Source organism: Cyprinodon tularosa, unplaced genomic scaffold, assembly GCF_016077235.1.
Source record: "Cyprinodon tularosa strain WSP-4 unplaced genomic scaffold, ASM1607723v1 ctg16, whole genome shotgun sequence".
NCBI classification, from domain to species: domain Eukaryota; kingdom Metazoa; phylum Chordata; class Actinopteri; order Cyprinodontiformes; family Cyprinodontidae; genus Cyprinodon; species Cyprinodon tularosa.
The window spans coordinates 844608-866377 of NW_024038437.1; the positions used below are offsets into that span (position 1 = coordinate 844608).

General features: G+C 37.2%; 1 protein-coding gene across 1 annotated transcript in view; it reads right to left on the bottom strand.

Moving 5' to 3' along the window:
• The window catches only part of kcnq1.2 (potassium voltage-gated channel, KQT-like subfamily, member 1.2), a 312827-nt gene that overhangs the window by 212894 nt on the left and 78163 nt on the right, over window positions 1-21770 (bottom strand). Inside the window, exons 8-15 of the mRNA XM_038280410.1 lie at window positions 18917-19057; window positions 14104-14214; window positions 13880-13975; window positions 12994-13131; window positions 10528-10693; window positions 7395-7421; window positions 3457-3510; window positions 3119-3236 (exon numbers count right to left, since the gene is read on the bottom strand). Of these exons, the coding sequence (XP_038136338.1) occupies window positions 3119-3236; window positions 3457-3510; window positions 7395-7421; window positions 10528-10693; window positions 12994-13131; window positions 13880-13975; window positions 14104-14214; window positions 18917-19057 (851 nt within the window). The remainder of the gene's footprint in view (window positions 1-3118; window positions 3237-3456; window positions 3511-7394; window positions 7422-10527; window positions 10694-12993; window positions 13132-13879; window positions 13976-14103; window positions 14215-18916; window positions 19058-21770) is intronic.

Consider the following 21770-nt stretch of genomic DNA (forward strand, 5'->3'; position numbering starts at 1 on the left):
AAAAGAATTATATTACTCTGTCTTAAGGAGTTCATACATTAAACTTTTGACACCTTCAAACTTTTTTTTTTGTTCAGTGTCTGATTGGTTAAAAGTTGTTAAAAGAGTTTCATGCTTCTTTTCCTTAAACCAAACAGTTTTAGGTGGTATAATAAGCCCCTTAACCTGGTTTTTTATGCATTTTTGCCAATAAGAATGTTAATAATGGTTAACTGACATGGCAGCATCCCCTTAAAAATCCTTCTGAAACCGTCATAAGCCTTTGAAGTCACTACCTGTCATGTTATCTATTTAGATTAATAGAAGTGAACAGATCCTGGTCAGTTTGTATAAAGCACATTTTGTTTTTTTTTGTCAGGGTACCATCTTGCAGTCACACAGTAGTCCCATCCTTCTAGTAAATGGCATTTTCTCACTGAAGATAAAGAAACGTAACTAATTTGTACTAAGGCCGCAACTAACCATTATTTTGCATATTAAGCTGTCACATTTTTTTTTAAATTAATCAATTAATAATCTATAAAGGTTCCTTAGAGAAGATTTTTTTATGAATTTAAACCAGGCGAGAAAATAACTTTTCCAGGTGTGGAGTTCTAGATAGAGCATATTGACAGATGGAAAAGTTGTTCCCACTGCCATTAAAAGCAGATTGTTCCCGAGTTTAGACAGGTTTTGTGGACAGTTAAAAAAGGGTAATAGCTTGCATACTTAACCATTTTTTTCTCACCTCACCTGTAGTTTCCATCGTTGTCTGAGTTAAGCTGAAGGCCAGTCACTTCTAAGTATCCACAAATTCCATCTTGGATATAACACTTTGACTGTTTTGCTAGGTTGGACACATTTAACATGGACATGCTTGACGTCAAATCTGTTGAATAGCATGGGTACTTCAGGCCCAAAATTAATTAAGGAAAAAATAAGCTACAGGCTTATACTGTAAGTGTGCTCATCAAATTAAGTTTTGTTTGTAAAGAGTAAAATAAAAAGGCTAATAAAAAAAAAAGACTTATATAGCTCTTTTTCAATTCAGAGGACTTGACAAAAGTGCTTTATTCTACCAAATTGAAATCAGAGCAATAATTAATGCAAATAGGGGGTTATCTTTAAGATTTTAGCATTTTATGACTACTGGGTGCTCCAATCTATTAAATAAAACATCAAGAAGTGTCCACAATTCACACTGTACAAAACAGCCTTAAACATGTGTATATCCAAGCTGGTCTGAAAAATGTAAAATTAATCGTTTACATTTATATTAGGATTGAAAAAGCTCAGTTTCCATTTCTGTTTTGATCAATGTTGTATTATTTAATTCAATGACACAAATATGATAAATGAAATATGAAATACAGATGGACAGAAAGAAAAGCTTGTTGCCAGAATCTGTAGATTTTTGCCAGACAGATCCTGATCTGTGATTGGTTGGTTAGGAAATATAAAGTCAGATCCTCTGGAAATCTTACAGTTAAGATAAGGGCCTTCTAACACCTCGGAGAATAAACACATAATGACAGTGTGACAATGTTCCTGATGCTAGCCATGCTGAATGCTGTGTTTATCACTGATTTAAGTCCCTAAATGCTATCTACAGTCTAAAACTCCCTAATCATGTGTTTGATTCTTAAACTACACAGAGCTGTGTAACGCCAACCTCTCTCTCTGACTTACAGGATAACATGGCCTCTGCTCTTAGTATGAAAAATTATCCCAAAAGTACAAGAAGGATGTTTTAGGTTTTTACATAAAATCACAAATGAGAAGGTTATACATCTTAAGGAAAATAAGTTGTGCACCACTTTTGAAATGGATTTTAAAGAACAAAACAATTTTAGTCCGTCCGTCCGTCCGTCCGTCCATCCATCCATCCATCCATCCATCCATCCATCCATCCATCCATCAACAGGATTATTACCTCTTGCAGCAAGGCAATAGTACTAATAGTGCTAAGAGGTAAAACTTCACCAGTTGTACCTCTTTAAATGCATTAAGGCTAATGCTGATAAGAAAACAGAGGGAATGCATACACCTTATGCATCAAGGCATGGCTGCTGAAGGAGTAATAAATCAGCAAACAAATGCACATATAAACTGATACTGATACAAGAAGAAAACAGTAATATTGGCCAAAAATATTAACCATCCAATGTATCAGCCTAATTCTTCTAAAAAGCAATAATAAAGGTGGGAAATGATATGCCGTGCATTTTGGCGATAAAATATGTGACCTATGAATCTCATGTTATGTATATTATTGATTATAGTGGCACTGTGTCACAGAACCACATAACAACCGTGTCCTCACGGCTTTGGTGCACATAAGCTTTCACCTTAGGATTGATGTAATAATGTAGCTCACAACATTACAATATATTAACTCAACACAAACACCACTCAGCATTGGCAGCATTAACACAGAGAAGCACTTGAGCTGATTAAACATATCTTATACGTTTCTCATCTGGACATAAATATGCCACACAAGCGCCATCCTCAGCAGAAGACCCATAAGAGTCTACTACTATTTAGCAGTAGCACTATAGTTACTGCTTTATGTGGCAGTGCTGATGTCAAATCCACTGAAAAGATAGATGGTTAGTGGATGACTGAGTTAGTCCCTAGTCGGCATGCTTTACAATAACACAGGAAGTCCAATGACACACAAAGCAAACCGATCTAATTACACCCAGGTTTGCGAAACCAATTTGCATGACCGGGTTAGTGGGAGGGAGAGCATCAGCATTCACCCTGAATTCACACAGCAACAACAGTGAGTTCAATGAGGGCATGTGATGACAAGCCATCTGTACCATAACATGTCTTACAAGCCTTTCAAAGAAACGTCAATGACGTTTTTTTCTCAAGAATGAAAGGATAATCCCCTTCACAACCCTCTCTGTACCTGATACGGCCTTGGCTCTCAAGGGTCTCATTAACCCTCAAGAAACTTAAACAAAACAGCTTCATTTAGAAAACAGCTAAAGTGGCTCTCTGCTCTGACAAAAGAACTCCAGGCACTATGACCAGGAGGGAAATCAGTCTAAAAGGAATCAGATAATGAAGGTCAGCAGAGGGCGATGCTTTGGAGTGGATCGCTGAGGGTAGACTTTTGGTTACTTACTGGTTCTTGTTGGTGACCACAGGCAGGGGGATGTCCTCACTCATGTCATCTAGGTCATCGGTGAGGCTGTTGGCGCGGGAGATGTCTATGGAAGCACTTTGATCACCACTTCCCTTTACTATAAAGAGAAACAAAGACAGAAGATAGAATTACAAGTTTGACCAAAGCAAGGAAGCTGGAAAAAAAAGAATGAAACAACTTTATTAGGCTAAGTTGTCACGATTATTATTATTATTATATAGAAATTGGTTTTACCTAGAATTATTAAATAAAAAAAAAGATTCCTGTGTGCTGTTTTTTTTACAAACATAAGAAAGCAGAAAAGAGCAGAGGGATACCTGGGGAAGCAGGGCAGCTCAGAGTAAAAGATGACCATGAGTGGTGAGGAGGGCCTAAAAGATAGATGATGCATAAAAGAAAAAGAAAGAAAAGGAAGAAAAATGAGAAGACTTAAACAAATCACATAGGTCATAAACTGCAAAAGTATTCACATTATGAATTTTTTAATTTTTTCATCAAATATAGACAAAGTTAATGCGTTTTACTGTGATACCATATGTGATATACTGTGATAGACATGGTGCATAACTGTGAAAGAGAAGGAAATTCATACATATTTTTTGTTGTAATCTTAATCTCTTAAGTCTCGGGTGCATTTGTATTCAGACTCCAGAGACTCCAAGTATTTACCTACCAGATTTACACATCAAAAACACCAATATTTTTTTTTATTTCTTTAAAACAGGTAAAGCTAATTACGATTAGGAGTGTCTGTGCATTAGTTATCTCATATTTTCAAATGACTTTGGTTGTGGGCCTTTAAAAAACTTTCCTTTTTGATAAAGCTTATAGATAGAGTGGCTCAGGTTATCCTGAGCCATCTCTATAATTATGCTGCTATAGAGGTTTATACTTCTAGAGGACATAGCGACCCCCATTTTATCATTCTGCTTCATTCTGTCTCTATTCTCCCAATCTGCAGAATCTGTTAGTTCAATCTCTAATGTTATGCTCTCTCTGCTTTTCCTCATAGTAGCTTTGTCTCGTCTGTTCCTGTTTGGCTGTGACGCCATCCTGGAGAGAAACATCAGCTGTGCTGCTTCCATAAACACCTTTGTTTATAGATGCTGGAGATTGGCCTTTTTTCCAGTGTAGTCCTGTTTCTCTGACTGTGACTGACTGGATGTGCTCTCTTCATCCTCTGACATGGGAGCTGGCTCAGAGCTCATCTGCCTGGCTGTGTGTTTCCTGGGCCGCCTTTAAGAGCTACTTTTTGTATCTCTGCTTCTGTCTCCTTGAACCCCAGTCGGCCTCGGCAGATGGCCGCTCACACCGAGCCTGGTTCTGCTGGAGGTTTCTTCCTGTTAAAAGGGAGTTTTTCCTCTCCTATGTCGCTACGAGCATGCTTAGTGTGAGGGATTGCATTTGAGTCAATGCAATAAACTGGGTTTCCTTAGACAGAAAACCTGAATCAATTTGACTGAATGATCTGGTTGAACTGTAAAGTGACTTGAGATGACTTGTGTCGTGAATGGGCACTATATAAATAAACTGAATTGAATTGAATGTGTAGCTCTAGCATAGATATATAACTGAGATAGAAACAAATTAGCTAAAGCTCTTATGTAGGTTTAGGGTCATTGTTCTGCAAGAAGGTGATTTGCCAGATTTGTCTCAAGCCTTTTACTAGAGCTAGCACCATGTCTCATCTTAGGTATTCTGTGGTTAAGATGATGTGGACTGCTTATTTTCTGCTGTACAAATATACAATTCAATAAACAAAACATAACTTAGCTTTAAAGTTATCCACAACATTATCACTGACCTGTCTTATTCCTTGTGATTCATTTATACCGATACAGGATCTATTTCTTCTTAATTTATGAAAAAAGAAGAGGGCTTAGTTTTGGAATTCATTCTAAAAAAAAAGATAAAAAGCAATCCAGTGGTTTTTGTTTACAAGTCTGATGACGTTTCGCTTCCCATCCAGGAAGCTTTTTGATTCAAATTGTCAGAAATAGCAATCGTGTTCCAGGCTTTATAGAGTGGACCAAAAAACAAAGCACTGTTCTGGCTTAGAAAACATGCAATTGAACCGGAATTCAGAGAAATTCATTTAGGTGTTTCAAAGTAAAGGTGGCTGGATATAAATGCATAATACAACTTATAGACTTTGTGTAAAAGATAAATGCGACCCATGAATTATTTGCCTTCATCTGCAAAATAATACATGGCTTAGTGTTTGAACATAAGAATCCCAGTAGTTGGTGCTTCTCACTCTACAAAATGTGAACAAAAATGGGAGGATATTCAGAGAAGTTTGAACTCAGCACAGACAGAGAAAAAAAAAACTGCAGAGCTCTACTTGAGCTGTGCAGCTGGCTGGGGTGCCTAAAAACAACAGCAAAGAACAACATGTGTAGCCGGGTCTTGACCTGCAGCCAGACTGTCAGCAGAGTTTGACATGTCTCTCCTCCAAAGCACCAAGCCTCCATTGTGATGAAGAATGGCGAGGCAAATCTGCGTCGAAGTACTGAATGACCGTTCCAATTCAAGTAAAGCCTTTCCAACCTGCTTGTATTCCATCATCCGCTTTGTTTGACAATGTCAAATGTGGAAGTGGAGAGAGCGAATAGGAGAGGAAGTGGAAGTAAGAGAGGTAGAATTTCCTAACATAACTAGAGCTGCCTTTGGAATCACTTTTATGTGGATGTAAACTTGTTTTGCTGCCTCAAAGTACAGAATGTGGTGAGATAAGAAGCCATTTGAGTGAAAGAAAAACAAGGCAAAGATACTGCAGTGCATTGAGTTATTCTCTCAGACAGGGGGAGCTGGGCTGAACCAGACAGATAAGTGGGATGACAAAAATCAAACAATGACTTGTTCATTTCTATCAACTGGAGCTCCACAATGGCAGCTTATCAACTCTACATCTCCCTTCGCTACCCACCTCTCTACCTCTCTGCAGTGTTCCAGCCTGTGTGTGATCCGTTTCCCCAAGGACCCAGTCCATATCACTCAAGTCCTGTTGCTCAGCCTTTCTGTTGGCAGGGCACCCAGTAGAGAAAACAGGCCGGGTCAACTTGTGACCAGAGTTTGAGAGTGTCTCTGTTTGGTTCTGGTTCGGTCCGGTTGAGGACAAAGCCTCAGCCAGCCAGAATGTCTAATTGAAATACAGTCTGGGCCACATTAAAGGGGACAGGCTGGCTAATGATGAACACAGACAGGTTTTTAATAGCAAACAGAAGTACTTTGTGAAGTGGCTCCTTGTCCAGCAGTGAACACGCATTGGCACTAAAGGTACCAGTCTGTTTAGATATGGACCAACACTAACAGGCTGTATGGAAAGGTGTAGCAAACACAAGACATATATAATAAATCTCTATCAGACTAAGATACTTAAAGTATAATCTTGACATAAATCACTTGTCTGAAAGGTGGTGTTTTGCAAAACTATTACTTTTTTTAAAAAGCTGCAGCTGCAAGTATTTTGCAGTATTCCTTTATCAGCTTTTAAAATCTTGACAGTCAGGTTTGCCAAGGGCTTCATTTAAACAGTTTGTTGGCTGTCTCTCAGATTAATGATCCTCTTGCTTGCTTTTAGTTAAGGTGGAGTGCCTTGTCTTAGAAGATTTGCAGCTGATTCATACCCTTCTAACCCTGTCTGCTGGGTTCTTTGCTCTTCAGGATGCAATGTGCTCTCTAATGTTCTCCAACAAACCTCTAAATCCTGAGATTAAACTATCAACAGCTTGATCTGTTTTTATTTTACTTTACTTGGAGGTATTGCACTACAGTTGCTAAATGCATATACACTGCAAAAAATAGAAATCTCAATAAGTTATTTTTTCTTAAAATAAGTGTGTTTTTCCTTGATTTGAGGAGGTAAGTAAGACACTTTGCCAATGGAACAAGACAATTTCCTTTTAAAATAAGAAAAAACAATTTTATCTTCTTATTTCAAGTAAATATTATCTAACTATCTTATTTTAAGAGTGAAAATACTCATTCCATTGGCAAATCATCTTATTTACCTGCTCAAATTAAGGCTAAATATACTTAATTTAAGCAATTTTTTACTTATTTCTGGATTGTTTTTGCAGTGTAGATGCCACACACATCAGATGTTTTCTTTTGAAAATGTAAAGATAAGGTTTCCTTTTATTTCACAGTTACAGAAAACTTTGTGATGAAATCTACAAGAATATGAAAAAAAAAAATCTGCAAAGCAGTTTATTTTAAACATTTCCCTTTAAAGGTTGATAGAAAAACTCACCTGCTTTCCTGAACATTCTGGCAATCCCTGCAAGAGAAGGAAAATATACACAGAAATTTAACAATGTTTGGACAGCAAATGTAAATCCTCTGTAAATTATTCCAATTAACTCCCATTTGTCTTTTAGTCTTCAAAGAAAAAAAACGTAAAATATTTTGTATTTTATAAGCATTACAAGTACAGTACTTGATATATAAGGATGAATAAAATCCAATAACTCTCAATAAAACCTTTGTTTTAAACCTAATTGTCCCATGTGCCATCTCTAACCCTATTTTAGGTTTAATGATACAGGAAAGACATTCCTTAATGGATCTAAAGCAGAGATTCTACAGCGCCACATTTTTTTTTAACTCAGACATCATTATTAACGACAGCAGTCTGCAGACTATGACTTATTTACTCCTTTAATGTCACTCATGGCTCATCCTGTTTCTTTTTCCCCTCCAAGTGGTCAAGTAAAATTCTTTAACAGACAACTATGAAGCATTTGCCGGACAAATACAAGCGCTAACCCTGTGCATGGAGAGAGGATGCTATGTCCTGTCTCTTGAGTTTCATTGCTTCTTTCCCATGCAGACATGCTGTCTGCTTGTTTTCCAAGATACATCCAATTAAGCAGACGACTTAAGCTCTTCCTGGTGTTGGTAGCTGCTCTTATAGTGATGGTTCGCCTTTATGTCAGGTTTATGTCACAGCAGCTCTTTTTATGGTAGCATGCTTTGACAGGAAAAAACTCATAAGGTCTGTTTATTAACCTGGAATCTGGGTCAGTTCATTTGCTTGGGATGGCTTTTAACACAGGAAGCCAAACCACCTCCCCAATAACCCTCCATCAGTTGTATATCATGTGTATGGGCTTACATTTTAAATCATCCTGAGATTAGACACATGCAGATCAAACTGTTGATTTAAGAGTCTTTGATCAATCTTTACCATGTGTACTCTAATAAAATATATTGGCTTTGATGTGACTGCCTTAGTAAACTGTAACCAGGATTACAAGGAATTCCCACTTGTAACTTTGACGAGCTGGTATTTTAAAGTAGTTTCCATTTAAGCCTGATGAGAGTGTCTGTGGCCGGTGAGGGGAGGGGGCTACTGAAGCCGTAAAGAGCTTGTAACTATGACCTCTAATCACCACTAAGGCTGTAATGGCTTCCATGTGGCTTAAGTGAGGCACCTGGCAGCCATCTTGGCTCCAAGCGGAGGAGGACAGCGTCTCTGTTTACTGCGTGAAAATGAGGAGTCATCCCATAACAGCTTCTTCCGTCATAACCTGAAACATCCTCTGCAAAGAGGCCCAGAGTGCTCTAATGTCTGTTTTCTCACTCTGCAGTGGTGAGAACACATCTCAGTCCATTATCTTTACCCTTTCACCGCCAACAGATCTATTTCTAGCTTTTGTTCCGGCTCCATCGAAAGACATAAACACAAAGTAGCAGTCAAAAGATCGGACACACCTACCTATTCATTTGGAATGAATAGGTGTGTGCGAAGTTTTTCAAAAATAATTTTGACAACACAAAAGCACAACCTATGTGGTAGCATGTCTGAAGTGCCAGAAAAACATCACCTTGACAATGAGGCTGTTATGGACCTCTAATTTCCCCCCCAGCTTAAGTTTTACAAGATCCTGGATTTTCAAGTTCCTAATAGCAGCATGAGTTCATTTAATGTCTCCAAGTATGCCAAATATTGCCCTAAAAAGGTCCCCACTAAATTTATTTAACTATTTTTCACTCTATAATCACAACCTTCTGTTTATTTGGCAGGGAGGGGGTTCTGTGGGTGCATTTTTATTCACCCACTTTAATTTGATACCCATAAGTAAAGCGAAATAATCTATTTTCTTTTCGGATGTCAACTGATTAGTACCTGAAGTCCAACTATGTTTAAATTAATCTCATCTCATTTTCAGCTGTTGACCCAAGAGCTCAAAAGTCTGTTTCTGAATTTATGGCATGTAGTAGTTTTCGAGGGTCACTGTTAAGTGCATCAGTAAAAAAAAACAACAGGGTAAAAACATGTCTCCAAGAACTTTGTGGTCGAGGAAGAAAAGTCAGAAAAAATGAAAAAAAATATATATTAAACTGCTTGATTGCAGCTCATATTTTTGTGTCGTATCACTAATGTCCAATCGACATATTGTTTTGCTGTGTTTAGTCGGCTTCCCTGTCTGAGGTTATAATCCAAACAGGAAGTGTCTCTTGTCCATTCTGGATCGTCTGTGTCAACAAAGTCTCTCATAATTAGTTACAGATACACTTTTCCTTTGATTTTGAAGAGACTCCATACAAATGAGAGAATATATCTGCAATGAGATAAGCATTGGCTTAAGTTTTATTTCCGAAATCTAACAAAGATGTTAAAAACCAAAGTATTTTAGCACTGTTGCAGAGGAATGAGTCGATTGTTCAGTATCAGGGCCTGGTAGAAACATGTCTTTCTGCCAGAAATGCTCTGTGTGTCATCCCCATAATGAAACAGCTTCACGCCTTTGACAGAAAAAAGACAGTGAAGGTAGTCTGAACTGATGGGAACAACGTGCAAAGCTGGAAACGGAATACACCAAAGGGCTTGCAGCTGTAACTGCAGCAGGGTAAATATCTCAGTGCAGACTTTAGGACCTCAAACTAGGAACTATTTTCTCTCCACTGTTAAGTTACACACTACTTTGTGTCTGGCATAAAATTATATATGCTACATGGAAGTTTACAGTTGCAATGTGATTAATGGAACAAAGGTCAAAGGTTAAAAGGAATACTTTGCACAGCACTGTATTCATTCAGCTTGTTTCACTTGTGTAAAAACCATTAAATTAAATTTGAACCCCAATGCCACTGAGGGTCATCGTGACCCCAGAGAATCTTTTCGGATTGTCAAGTCTAAATTCAAAATCTCTTGTCCAGAATGGAGAGGTTTAATCGAGCAGAAATAAAGGGGAAGTTGGTGTTTTAGTGTGTAATTTCTGCAGGTTGAAGCGCCAGGATGGAAGATTTGCAATTTATAAAAGGTTAGAAGGCATCCTTTGAAAAATCCACCAGACTGAAAGGAGCTATGTCAGAACCTATTACAAATTAGCAACTGTAGAGCAAAGTGATGAGACACACATTTTCTAATATTGTTTTACCTTCATTTGTCCCCCTTGGCTGTGCAATAAAAAAGGAGACATCCTTTTTTTCCACAGAGTCGTCGATGTGCTCATAGGTGATTTGAGGGATCGACACAGCTCTCTCTGAGGCAACACCTAGAGAGCCAGGCCCTTTGGACTTCAGTCTTCTCTTAGTCCCCTTTTTCTGCCAGACACACGTGAGACATCCGGTCATAACAAATAACCTACTGATCTATTAAATTTGGTCATTTAAACACAGCAGTTTAATAAGAAAGTTAGCTGTAAAAAAAGGCCCGCAATGAGGTCATGTTTTTAGGTTTTAATGGTTTCCCCAGAATTATTTTCAGTCGTTAAAGATGCATCACATCACTGCAGACACTGAACTGATCTCACTTGTGAACAGGAACAGATGGTAAACACTCTCAGATGAAATCTATTTCTAGTTTCAAGGAGAGGGAGCATAAAATCCAACTCAAGTAGCATCCAAACTAAGCAGCAGAGCAGGAGAAAAACAAACAGGCTATACATTTAAATTCAACAATACCTTTTTCCTCGAAATGACCTGAAATGCATATTTGTTTGTCTTTGGAAACCCTGTGCCAACTGGCAAAAGAAAAGTCTGAATCCAGATCACATTAGCGCTGAGATGAAATCTTAAAACAAGTTGATTTTCAGAGATAATTTCATTTTTTTTTTTTTTTTTGCTAAATGTTTTCTGACTTTTAAAAAAAGCAACTTTTGAGTTGTCCAGATGTGAGTCGACTTAGCTTATTTAAGTCCAGCCGTTGACTTCGTAAATGCCTTACAGTATACAGCAGTAGAAAAAGTAGAATGAGTAGAATTTCTACACCATTTAACTAGTTGTTTTAAATTGCTTATCTTTCAACACTGTGAGTTAAAAATAAAATAGTTTGGTCAAAGAAATCCTCCTAACTAACACTGCAGTGATATTACATATTGCAATACAATAAACTATAACTCAAATAAAACAATCAAACTACATTTAAAGCACTAGAATTTGAAAATGTATGTGCGTGTCCTTTTTTTTTTTTTTTACCATATTACAGAATTTCGCTTTCCCATATATAACACTTACCTGTAAAAATGGGTCTTTATTAATTTAATTTCTATTATACCCCCTTTGCAAATATACTACAACCCCCAGGGATTGTGTCCCTCACTGTGGGAACAGCTGGTAATTTCAAATAGCCTGATTACTAAGCTTGCATTATTTTATCTTCATCGCAAACAGAATCATAAATAGTGACATAGTCTGTCTGTCGTCTGCTCAGTGTATCTGATTTTGACCCTTTCCCTGTTTGGAAATAGTTTCTGCCAAAAAAAAAAAATAATAATAAAAATAATAAGTTTATAAGATAACTGAACCTATTCAACCATTCAACCTGGTGTAAAAAAAAAAACAGATCATGCCAACATGTGCGCACTAACTCCACACATTTCTTCCTTTACAAATCTAAATCTGATCAAGTCATGACCTCTGGATCTGGTAATGTAAGTTTAGCCTGTTTAAACTTTGTTTCATAGAACGTAATCATAGCTGTGTGTTATGTGAGGCAGTACGTGTGTGAGATGTCCTGTTTCTAGGCAGATCCAAACAGCAAACATTACGGATGTAACCTTTAAAGTAGTTTCATTATTAAGACTGATTGGGTCAGATTCAGGTAATTGCACCATGGGCTGCTGTTAACTTAATAGGACAAATGTTTCCTGTGTCATTAATGGAAAATAGAAAAGCACGGCAGATGCAAAACAAAAACAATAAGGTGGAACAAAGACCAGGAAACACATTCAGCCGCATGGTGAAGGACAACCTTTGGCAATAGAAGGAGATGAGAGAAGACAGAGGAGAGTGACAGAGAGTTGGTTACGGGAAAATCTGGAGAAGAATCCTGAAAGACTGAGAAGAGGCAGATAGAAGGGAAGACAGCAGAGAAAGTCACACGCCAAAACAGAAATGAGCGGAAGCAGCCTTCATTATCTCCAATACGTGTGGGCTCAATGCGACACAAAGATTTTTTTGTCGTTGTACTACTTGACAAAGGTTTACTCCCATGAGAAAGGCGGTGGTGACATCATCTCAACTGACTGGGCTTTTGTCCGGCAGAGACAAAGGCCTTAAGTCATCCTGCAGGAGTCAAGCCTTTGGGGTAGGAGGAGCTGTTGTGTGTCGGTAGTTGTGTTTTTCTGTGCATTGTGTTCTTCACCATGTGTGTACATTTGTGAGAACTTTGCTCAGACGTTTTACTCTATGGTCTCTGCACAGTATAGCTAATATTGTTGCAAAAGGTGAACAGCACAAAGAGACATTCATGTCAGCGTCAGATGTATATGAATGCAACAGCTTTTTAAATCAGAATTTAAACAGGATTTATTATTCAGTGTAAAATAATTCAGCCTGACTGATTCGGAGTTGTGTCTTTTAATAGGAGAGATTTTTATTGAAAACATGCAGGTAACAGTTACCGCTATGTTCAGCTTCTTGATGCTGGGACTGCTGTGGTCCACCTGCGCTGCTGCCACACCCTCTGGAGTTAAGACGTACATTTTCCATGTAGCAGCGCAGCCGTTTGGTTTCTCTGCAGCGTAACACCTCCAGAGTGTCTGAAAATAAAACGTCACAAAAAGGAAAATCTAATGAATACCAAAAATATAAACTGTCTACTTTAGTATTAATCTTAGTAGTGACTTATCTGACATTAATAAATGCTGCACAGGTTCACAGGTCAATTATAATGTCTGTCTACCGATCATATTGTAAGTTGTTGCACAACTTGCTAACAGGAAGTACTCTTTACTCTTTATTAGGCTTAAATGCTACAACACTGAAAGGTGTCCCATTTGGTTTGTTTTAATTCAATCTTAAGGTCAATAACTACAAATTACATGAGTCATCTCACCTTGAGAAGAAGAGTTATAAAAGTAGAAAATGTTTCTAGTATGAAAAAAATGATGTTATTCCCTATATTCATGTTGATGCTAAACACTTAAAAAATATAATTTCTTGTCTATTTTTGTTTTCTGTTCATTTTTGAGTTTAACACATTGTGAAGAGAGTTAGCGAACAAACTGCATCACAAAGACAAGGAAAAAACAACTGAAAAGTCACTGATAAAGTTGTGGTTTAGCACCATAAAACTTGTCTGAAAGCTTCATTTTCTACTGTACCCATTGAGAACTGATTTTATATATTTATGGTCAAATCTTAGGATAATATTAGACTAATTAGGGAAAAAATGACATGTGTGTTGAATTAAACTTGATAGGCATACAGGTACATGTAAAGTGAATATTTTAATGTTGGTATCCTTCCACCTTTAAAAGAAAAACATTTCCGGTTCTGAAAAGCTACCTGGATGAGACAGGCTGCTGCTGGGATCTGTCTGTTAAAGTGCTTCTGTCTCTGCTTCTGCTGGACTTTGAGGGCAAATCCTGAACCCAAAATTCCCTGAAATGAAAAAGAAAATATATATTAAAACTTTAATACTCATTTTTAAGATCCTGATATCCACATGTACTCCAATTTAAAAGTAAAGTCTAAAGGAAGCCATAATTTAGAAAAAAATATATGCTTACAGCAGGTAGAGCGAAGAAAGAAATAGCGAAGACACTGAAGCATGAGGCGATGGCCTTCCCTATCCATGTTTGAGGAATTTTGTCTCCATATCCGATGGTGGTGACGGTCACCTGAAGAAAAGGAAGGATTCCAGATTTTCACACACAAAACATGCTTTTCCGAAAAACTGTGCAGACAAATCCCAGATCAGATTCCCGATCATGAGAACGACATCTGGGATCATAATGAAATGTATATTCATATGTCAAATTAAACAGATATATTAAATCCTCTTTCATTTTAATTAAATCCAACTGCTATCAAATGGTTATTCAAAGACTTTCAATCTTGATTTAGACAATCAAGAAGTTCATCAGCTATTGTTGAGTTGCCCCACAACTGTCTGAACGATTGCTGTGGCATTTGGGGCTCTTTCTTCTCCAAGGGAATGAGATTCCCATCCACTAATCCTCAATGAGTGCAGGAATTTGCAGGGCTGAGGAGGGAAAACAAATAGCTCTCGCGCTCGCATGTGCGGCCCACTCTGAAAGCTGAGCCAGTTCTGACACATTCAGAGCGCGCTCGGCTTAGAGCGCTTGTCTGTGGGGTATCGCTGGGTGAGCCACCGCTGCGCGCTAACACAAAGCGGCTGATGTAAGGTGAGATACTTTAAAGAGCTTTGAGGGTAAAGAAAGAAAGAGCGGAGGCAGGAGAGGCGGGTTGGTGTATGTTGGGGTGGGTGGAGTTCTGGGGGATTTAATCACTCATCCACAAATCCGATGACTAAACAATGTCCTCCTGACATAAGAGTGGAATGCTCTATTCAGAAAACAGGTCCTTTCATTCAGATTGTAGAGTGTGGGCCCAAGAATGGCTTCAAATCCACACACACATCAGAGCTCTGATTTTTAATTATAAAGAGCCTTGCTAAAGTATTCACCCCCGTTACAACAAACATACAAACTTTCATGTAAATATTGTAACTTTATGTGATAGACAACATAAAGTAGCCCATAATCCTTAAAACGGAGGCAAAATAACCCAGACTGGCTCATTCTTACGGAAATAAGAATTTAACGAATCGGTTTTGTTGGAGCTCTGGCTGCATGTTTAGGATCAGAAAAGTGGCTGAAGATGAAACTCTCTCCCAGTCTCCTGTTTTCTGCAGCCTCTTACAGGGTTGCTCTATATTTAGCTCCATGCATCTCTGATAAGCTTCTCCAAAGCATCATGGTGCCACCACCATGTTTAACAGAGAGAATATCATTGCTCCACATATAGTTGTACATGCAGGTTAAACTAGTCAAATTTGGTCTCATCTAACCTGAGCATCTTCTTCCAGTGGTTTGGTCATAGCAAACTGAAATCAGGATATCTTATGGTTTAGTTAAAAATTGATGCTATCCTATAATTTCCCATTCAGGCCAAACTGATGGTGAAAAACTAACAGTCTTGTCCACAGATGATCAAATCTGAGCAGTAGATATTTACAATTCATTCAGAATTACCATGATCCGCTCAATGATTTTCCTTATTTATATTTGCATGCACTATTTGCACAGTCTGTAGGTGTGCCACATAACTTAATATTTTTCTAGAACAGATAGAACAGAACTTTAAAGAATGTTCAGTTCTTCAGATGTTTCAAAACCTAACCCACAGGCCTATCATGCCTGAGGTATAATAAATTACAGCTTGTGGCACAATGTACAAGTGCCGCAATACAATAAATAAAAAACTATTAAAATTGTTATTTAAATTAGTCATTAATGTATTAAAACTACAATTAATAACTATATAATTAATTATATGAGTCTGTTAAATACTGTAGTTTCCAGACTATGAGTTGCTACTTTTTTCCTACGCTTTGAACCATGCGGCTCATAAGAAGTTGCAGCATATCTGTTGATTTTTCCTAACCACCAGAAGGGGAAGTCAAAGTTGTAAATCAAAGCATAAGGGGCTGTATTTCATTTAGCATACATCTCCATTTAGAATACATTGGTAGAAGGCACAACGGAGAACAAATGTCCTGAATTCACACATTTTGCCATTTATTTGCTGCATTAAAGCTGCCGAACTAATTAAGAGACTAGACTAAAGCCCGGTGCGGCTTATATAGTAGGCTTACTGTTTTTTCCCAAAAATTTAGTGGGTACGGCTTATAGTGAGGTGCGCTCTATAGTCCATAATATACAGAATAGAGATGTAATGTCAAGAAGTGAATATAGTTTTTTCATGATTTAATAGATTATTTCATGTTCCTGCAATGAGACACACATCATGAATTCATTCAAACTGTCACACATCCATCAACTTCAAAGAGGCGGGACTAGATACTCTCCATAAAACCCTGATATCTGATTGGCTGTTTCTCACTGAGCAATATAAGACAACTTCTTAGTTTTCTTTTACTGTGAAAAGTTTCACTAGAATATTTGTAAAGGAGTTTTTAAAAAAGTGTTACCATTTGTTTGCTGTGAACAATTCCAGCCTCCGCTGGTGTTAATCAGTAGGCGGAGCTAACTTTGATTCTGTTGGAGTCTTTGGCAGCTCCCACCCCACTAGCCCAAAGGAAGCTGTTTCAGGTTCATTATCTCAGACCAAACTAGGGGTATAGAGCCTTGATTTGCTCACACAGTTTGCTGCAAATAAATTGCAACACATTTTGGAGTTATTTATGCCGCTTGCAGTGATAATGATGTTTGAGCTATCTCTATAGTTATGCTGCTATAGGCTTAGACTTCTGGAGGACATAGGGACCCCCATTTCATCATTCTGCTTCATTCTCTCTCTATTCTCCTATTCTGCAAAATCTGTTAGTTCAATCTCTAACCTTCTGCTCTCTCTGCTTTTCCTCAGAGTAGCTTTGCCTCGTCTGTTCCTTTTTGGCTGTGACGCCATCCTGGAAAGAAACATCAGATGTGCTGCTTCCATCAACACCCTTGTTTATAGATGCTGGAGATCGGCCTGTTTTTCAGTGTAGTCCTGTTTCTCTGACCGTGACTGAGTGGATGTGCTCTCTTCGTCCTCTGGCATGGGAGTTGGCTCGGAGCTCGTCTGCCTGGCTGTGTGTTTCCTGGACGGGGCCGCCTTTTACAGCTGCTTTTTGTATCTCTGCTTCTGTCTCCTTGAACCCCAGTCGGCCTCAGCAGATGGCCGCTCACACTGAGCCTGGTTCTGCTGGAGGTTTCTTCCTGTTAAAAGGGAGTTTTTCCTCTCCACTGTCGCTACAAGCATGCTAAGTGTGAGGGATTGTATTTGAGTCAATGAGTCAATGCAATCAACTGGTTTTCCTTAGATAGAAAACTTTGTATCAATTTGATTGTATGATCTGGTTGAACTGTAAAGTGCCTTGAGATGACATGTGTTGTGAATTTGGCGCTATATAAATAAACTGAATTGAATTGAATTCAGGAAAAGACAACCACGAAGAAATTATTTATTTTGCTTAATTATTTTTTTTTTATTTTGTTTCGTTATAAGCAGCCAATCAGATGTCAGAGTTTCTATGAGAGTGGCCCTAATCCCGCCTCCTTGGCTTTAATTAATGTGTGACAGTTTAATTGACTTCATGGGGTGCTTAAATGCAGGAATATGAAGAATTTATTAAGTCATTAAATAATTATATTAACTTTTATAAAATAAATATTTTTTGTTTAACAGAGATCTATGTGATTAATTAAATATTTATTAAATCTATTCTGTATTTATTTCCAGTTTAAATAAATTAATGACCCACAGGTGACCCTTTCTTGTCCAAAACAGAATGAGACATTTTTTGGAAAGTTTTTTGACCAAACAATGGTCATCTACCTATCAGCAACAGTGAATGTGCTAAAAGAAAAGATGGTTGGCGGCGGCGGGGTCAGGAAGCGAGGCTTTAGGAGAATGGGATATGAATCATAGCATTGGCTCAGTCTTCAGCTGAGTTGTGCACCTGCACATCCGAATGTTCAAATTATGCCAAGAGAAGGAATGTGCTGTGGAAAAGCTTAGCAGGGTCCAATCAGGAGACGCACACACAACCCTTGCATTCCTCAGCCCCACCTATTGTAAGAGCATATCATGACTCTCAAGTTTACAGTTTCAGTAAACCACAAAGAGGTGCGAATCCGCAAGTGGGACTCCTTTTTCTGTGTGCTGTGAACAAAAAACACAAATAACTGCCTGAACACAGGAGGGAGGAGTAGCGTGACCCTTGTAACCCATGTTACATAAAGGTAGCAACCCCGCAATTAAAGTTTTAATTAAGGGAACTGACACTTTATATTGGTGCTCTAAAAGTTCTTTGAGGCAAAGTTGCAAGGGGTGAATGGTTCATTACTTTGTGACACACTGATCCCCTGCACAGGGCTGCCATAGGTTTCTCATTATTCTGCACTTTCAATTCAAAACTTTAATTAATCCTCTGGAAATCTGAACCTTCAAGCTGGGGTGAAAGCAGCTCTGAGAATGGAAAAACGTCATTACATCTGCGTAGGGTTAAATGTTTCTGTCAAATTTCTGTGATAAACAGAAAACAAGCAAAAGGACGATTGTAACTGATCCAGCTGATGTACCCACATTCATTTCCTTTAACTAGGACCTAATAACAAGGTGGTCTTAAAAAAGTAGCAGAATGTTGAATTTAAAATATATGTGAAATTTCAAACCCTGAAAAAGTATTTCTGAATCTGAATCTAAAACTAGTTTGATCTGAAACATTTCAGAATGATGCAAACAGAGGTGATCTGGAATGGGTTAAAATACTTTTTCACAGCTCTTTGTGCTTAAAATAAATTAAAACTTTCTCAACACCAAGACTTTTTTTTGTGTGTATTGCTTTCTTACCACGCCCCACCACAGGGCATCTGCATAGCTGGAAAAGCCCGTCTTGCCCTCCTCATCCACTGCATCCTTCTCCGCAAGGTAGACAAAGTAGGAGGAAAAGATCAGCCCCAAGAAGCCAATGTACAGGGTGGTGATAAGCTCCTGAAAACATGAAGGTAGGGAGGAGAAATGATTTTAAAATCCTAACTAAATCCTATCTAAATGGAGGATTCATACTGTCCTAACTTGAAAAGATATTTCAAAACCGCTTCTCTTAGGCTCAAAACAAGCTTCCCTCTATGCAAACATGTCTTTGTTTTATTAGCAAAATGTTTTCAAGGCACGGCTAATGAAAAAACAAGTACAAGTACAAGACGATTGTAGATTAAAATAAAATAAATAACTGGACACAATGGAGTAAATTTCAGTTAATAAAAAAATAAAATTTTAACTTTTTTTAAATTAACTTTTTTTTGCATATATATATATATATATATATATATATATATATATATATATATATATATATATATATATATATATATATATATATATATATATATATTCTCTGATGTCAAAAGTCCTAAATTTCCTTGGAGGAAAAAAAGGAGACCCTGCATAATTAAAGATATAAATATGCAATATTAAATCAAGAGATGCAGCGATTCGATCCAATAACGTCTCCAATATTAACCCATTGATCAGATATTGGATGAATGATATAGTTACAATGATCTGGGGATTTCAATTTTAGGATTGGAACACTGATTACTTCATCACAAAGAGCACACACATATTAGCTAGTAAGCATTTATGTCTCTATTAATTTGTTACCATTTTTAACAATGTTTATGTGAAGCATGATGCTTGATGGTTAATTTATTCAACAGTAGTTTCGGATCAGTATTTGATACTCTCAGTATATGTATCAGAAACTGATTGGACTGAAAAAAAAAAGGATTGGATTTGGATTCCCTAATCAAAACTAAGTTATTTGCTGCAATGTTACAGAGAAAAACACAAGAAATTAAACTCAGGAATTGATTAAAACTGTGATTAAAATTGAATATATCATACTTTCTTTAATAACATACATGTTGAGAATATTTTTAGGAGAGAACATTGTAAGCAGGACAGGGACAATTCAAGGTGCTTTACATTAAGTGGATATAAAAGCAAACAAATATAGAAAAAAAAAAAACTAATAAAACAGCTGTATAACAACCTTGACTTATAATACCTCAGTTAGTAGTTTAACTTCAACAGTTAAAGGCAGCTCTAAACAAATGGATTTTTAACTGACTTAAAATAACTCAGGCTTTCAGCACTTTTCCAGTCTTCTGGGAGTTTATTTAAGATAAGAGGAGCATAGGAACTAAATGCTGCTTCTCCATGTTTAGTTCTAGTTCTGGGTGTACAGAGGAGGCAGGAACTAGAAGACCTGAGTGGTCTGGAAGACACGGTCTGGTAAAGATATCATATCCCAACATAATTAATAGGACAAAAACAAGCAAACTTATTGAGCATTTCTGGTAAAACAAAACTTGTAACATTTTGCTCCATTTAATTGTTGTGTGAAAGGGAAGAACAGACCCAACACTTCAAGCTGGGAAAGAACCCAAGAACCCGTTTTTAATTTATGAGTGAAAACAATAGAATTAATTCATAGTTAAAAATGAATGTTTAATTAATTAGCATAGCACATAAGATTTTATAAACTATTGGTAAAAAAAATTAGCTCTTTGAATTAAGAAATTTGATGCTTGTCTTTACTTTCTTCTTTTATCATTTGTGGCACGGAGAAAACAAATATCTACATAGTCTCTTTATCAATTTAGTGAGATTTTCTACAATTTTAAGTAAACATTTCTCTCCTTCCCTCATTCACTTTTTTACCTTTTTTTTAAAGTCTTGTATGAAGGCCATAGAAGGCATTAATAACCAAACGTCAAAAAACTAATATATTTTGAACTGTTGCTGCACTGTTATATCATTAAGGCTATCTGCTTTGAGTTTGACACGCTAAGAGCAAATAACTGCTTTAACGGATCTGAAGTGCAATGATAAGAACTCAAGTGTATTCCACTTCAATCTACTTCTTTAAAAAGCAATAGATTTCTACTAAGCAGAGCATATAATTTGGTAAATCATCCAACAGTGCAGAAAAAAGGCAGGGAATCACATTAGATTCTCTCTTAGAAGTAACTTAATGACCCTCTCCACTCAGCGTTCAATGTGAATTTCTGCACCTCTTGTTTGTTAAAGACATGAATGTCAGGTCAGGTCTAGCAAAAAGCAACCGGATGTACTTCAGAGATTAAAAGAGTGTTACATCCTCTGACTCTATTGTGTATTAGCAAGAAAGAAATCTAAAACAAGTGTACAATAGTACAAAGGAAAAAAAATGTGGGAAGGTTGACTGCTTCTTTTCTTCTCCTTATAAAGCCAGATCTGCCTCAGGTTTTTTGCTCATGCACACACAGTCATGTCATGAGGAGTACATTTAATGGGGATTTTAACTTGGGGTACAAGCAATACTTATGCCTGCATTTTTTCCCACAGAAAAACCTGCAGCCTACTGAGAGCGCACTACTTATCTTTTTAAACAGACTTATATAAAAACTACTGTTTAAAAATAAGCATTTTTGCAAAAGTTTTAATGTAAATTCAACTGTATTTTTAGTCATCCTAGAATCACAAACAGAAAAGCATTCCATTGGTATTAATTTAATCAATTTTAAGCATTCAAAAGTTTGTTTGTCACAAACATGGAAGATCCAGAGTAGTAGATGCTTTGGCTCCATGAAACCAAATGTGAACATTTTGGTCTATATATGCTAAATGTTGCAACAGACAAACACTGCACATTATCCTT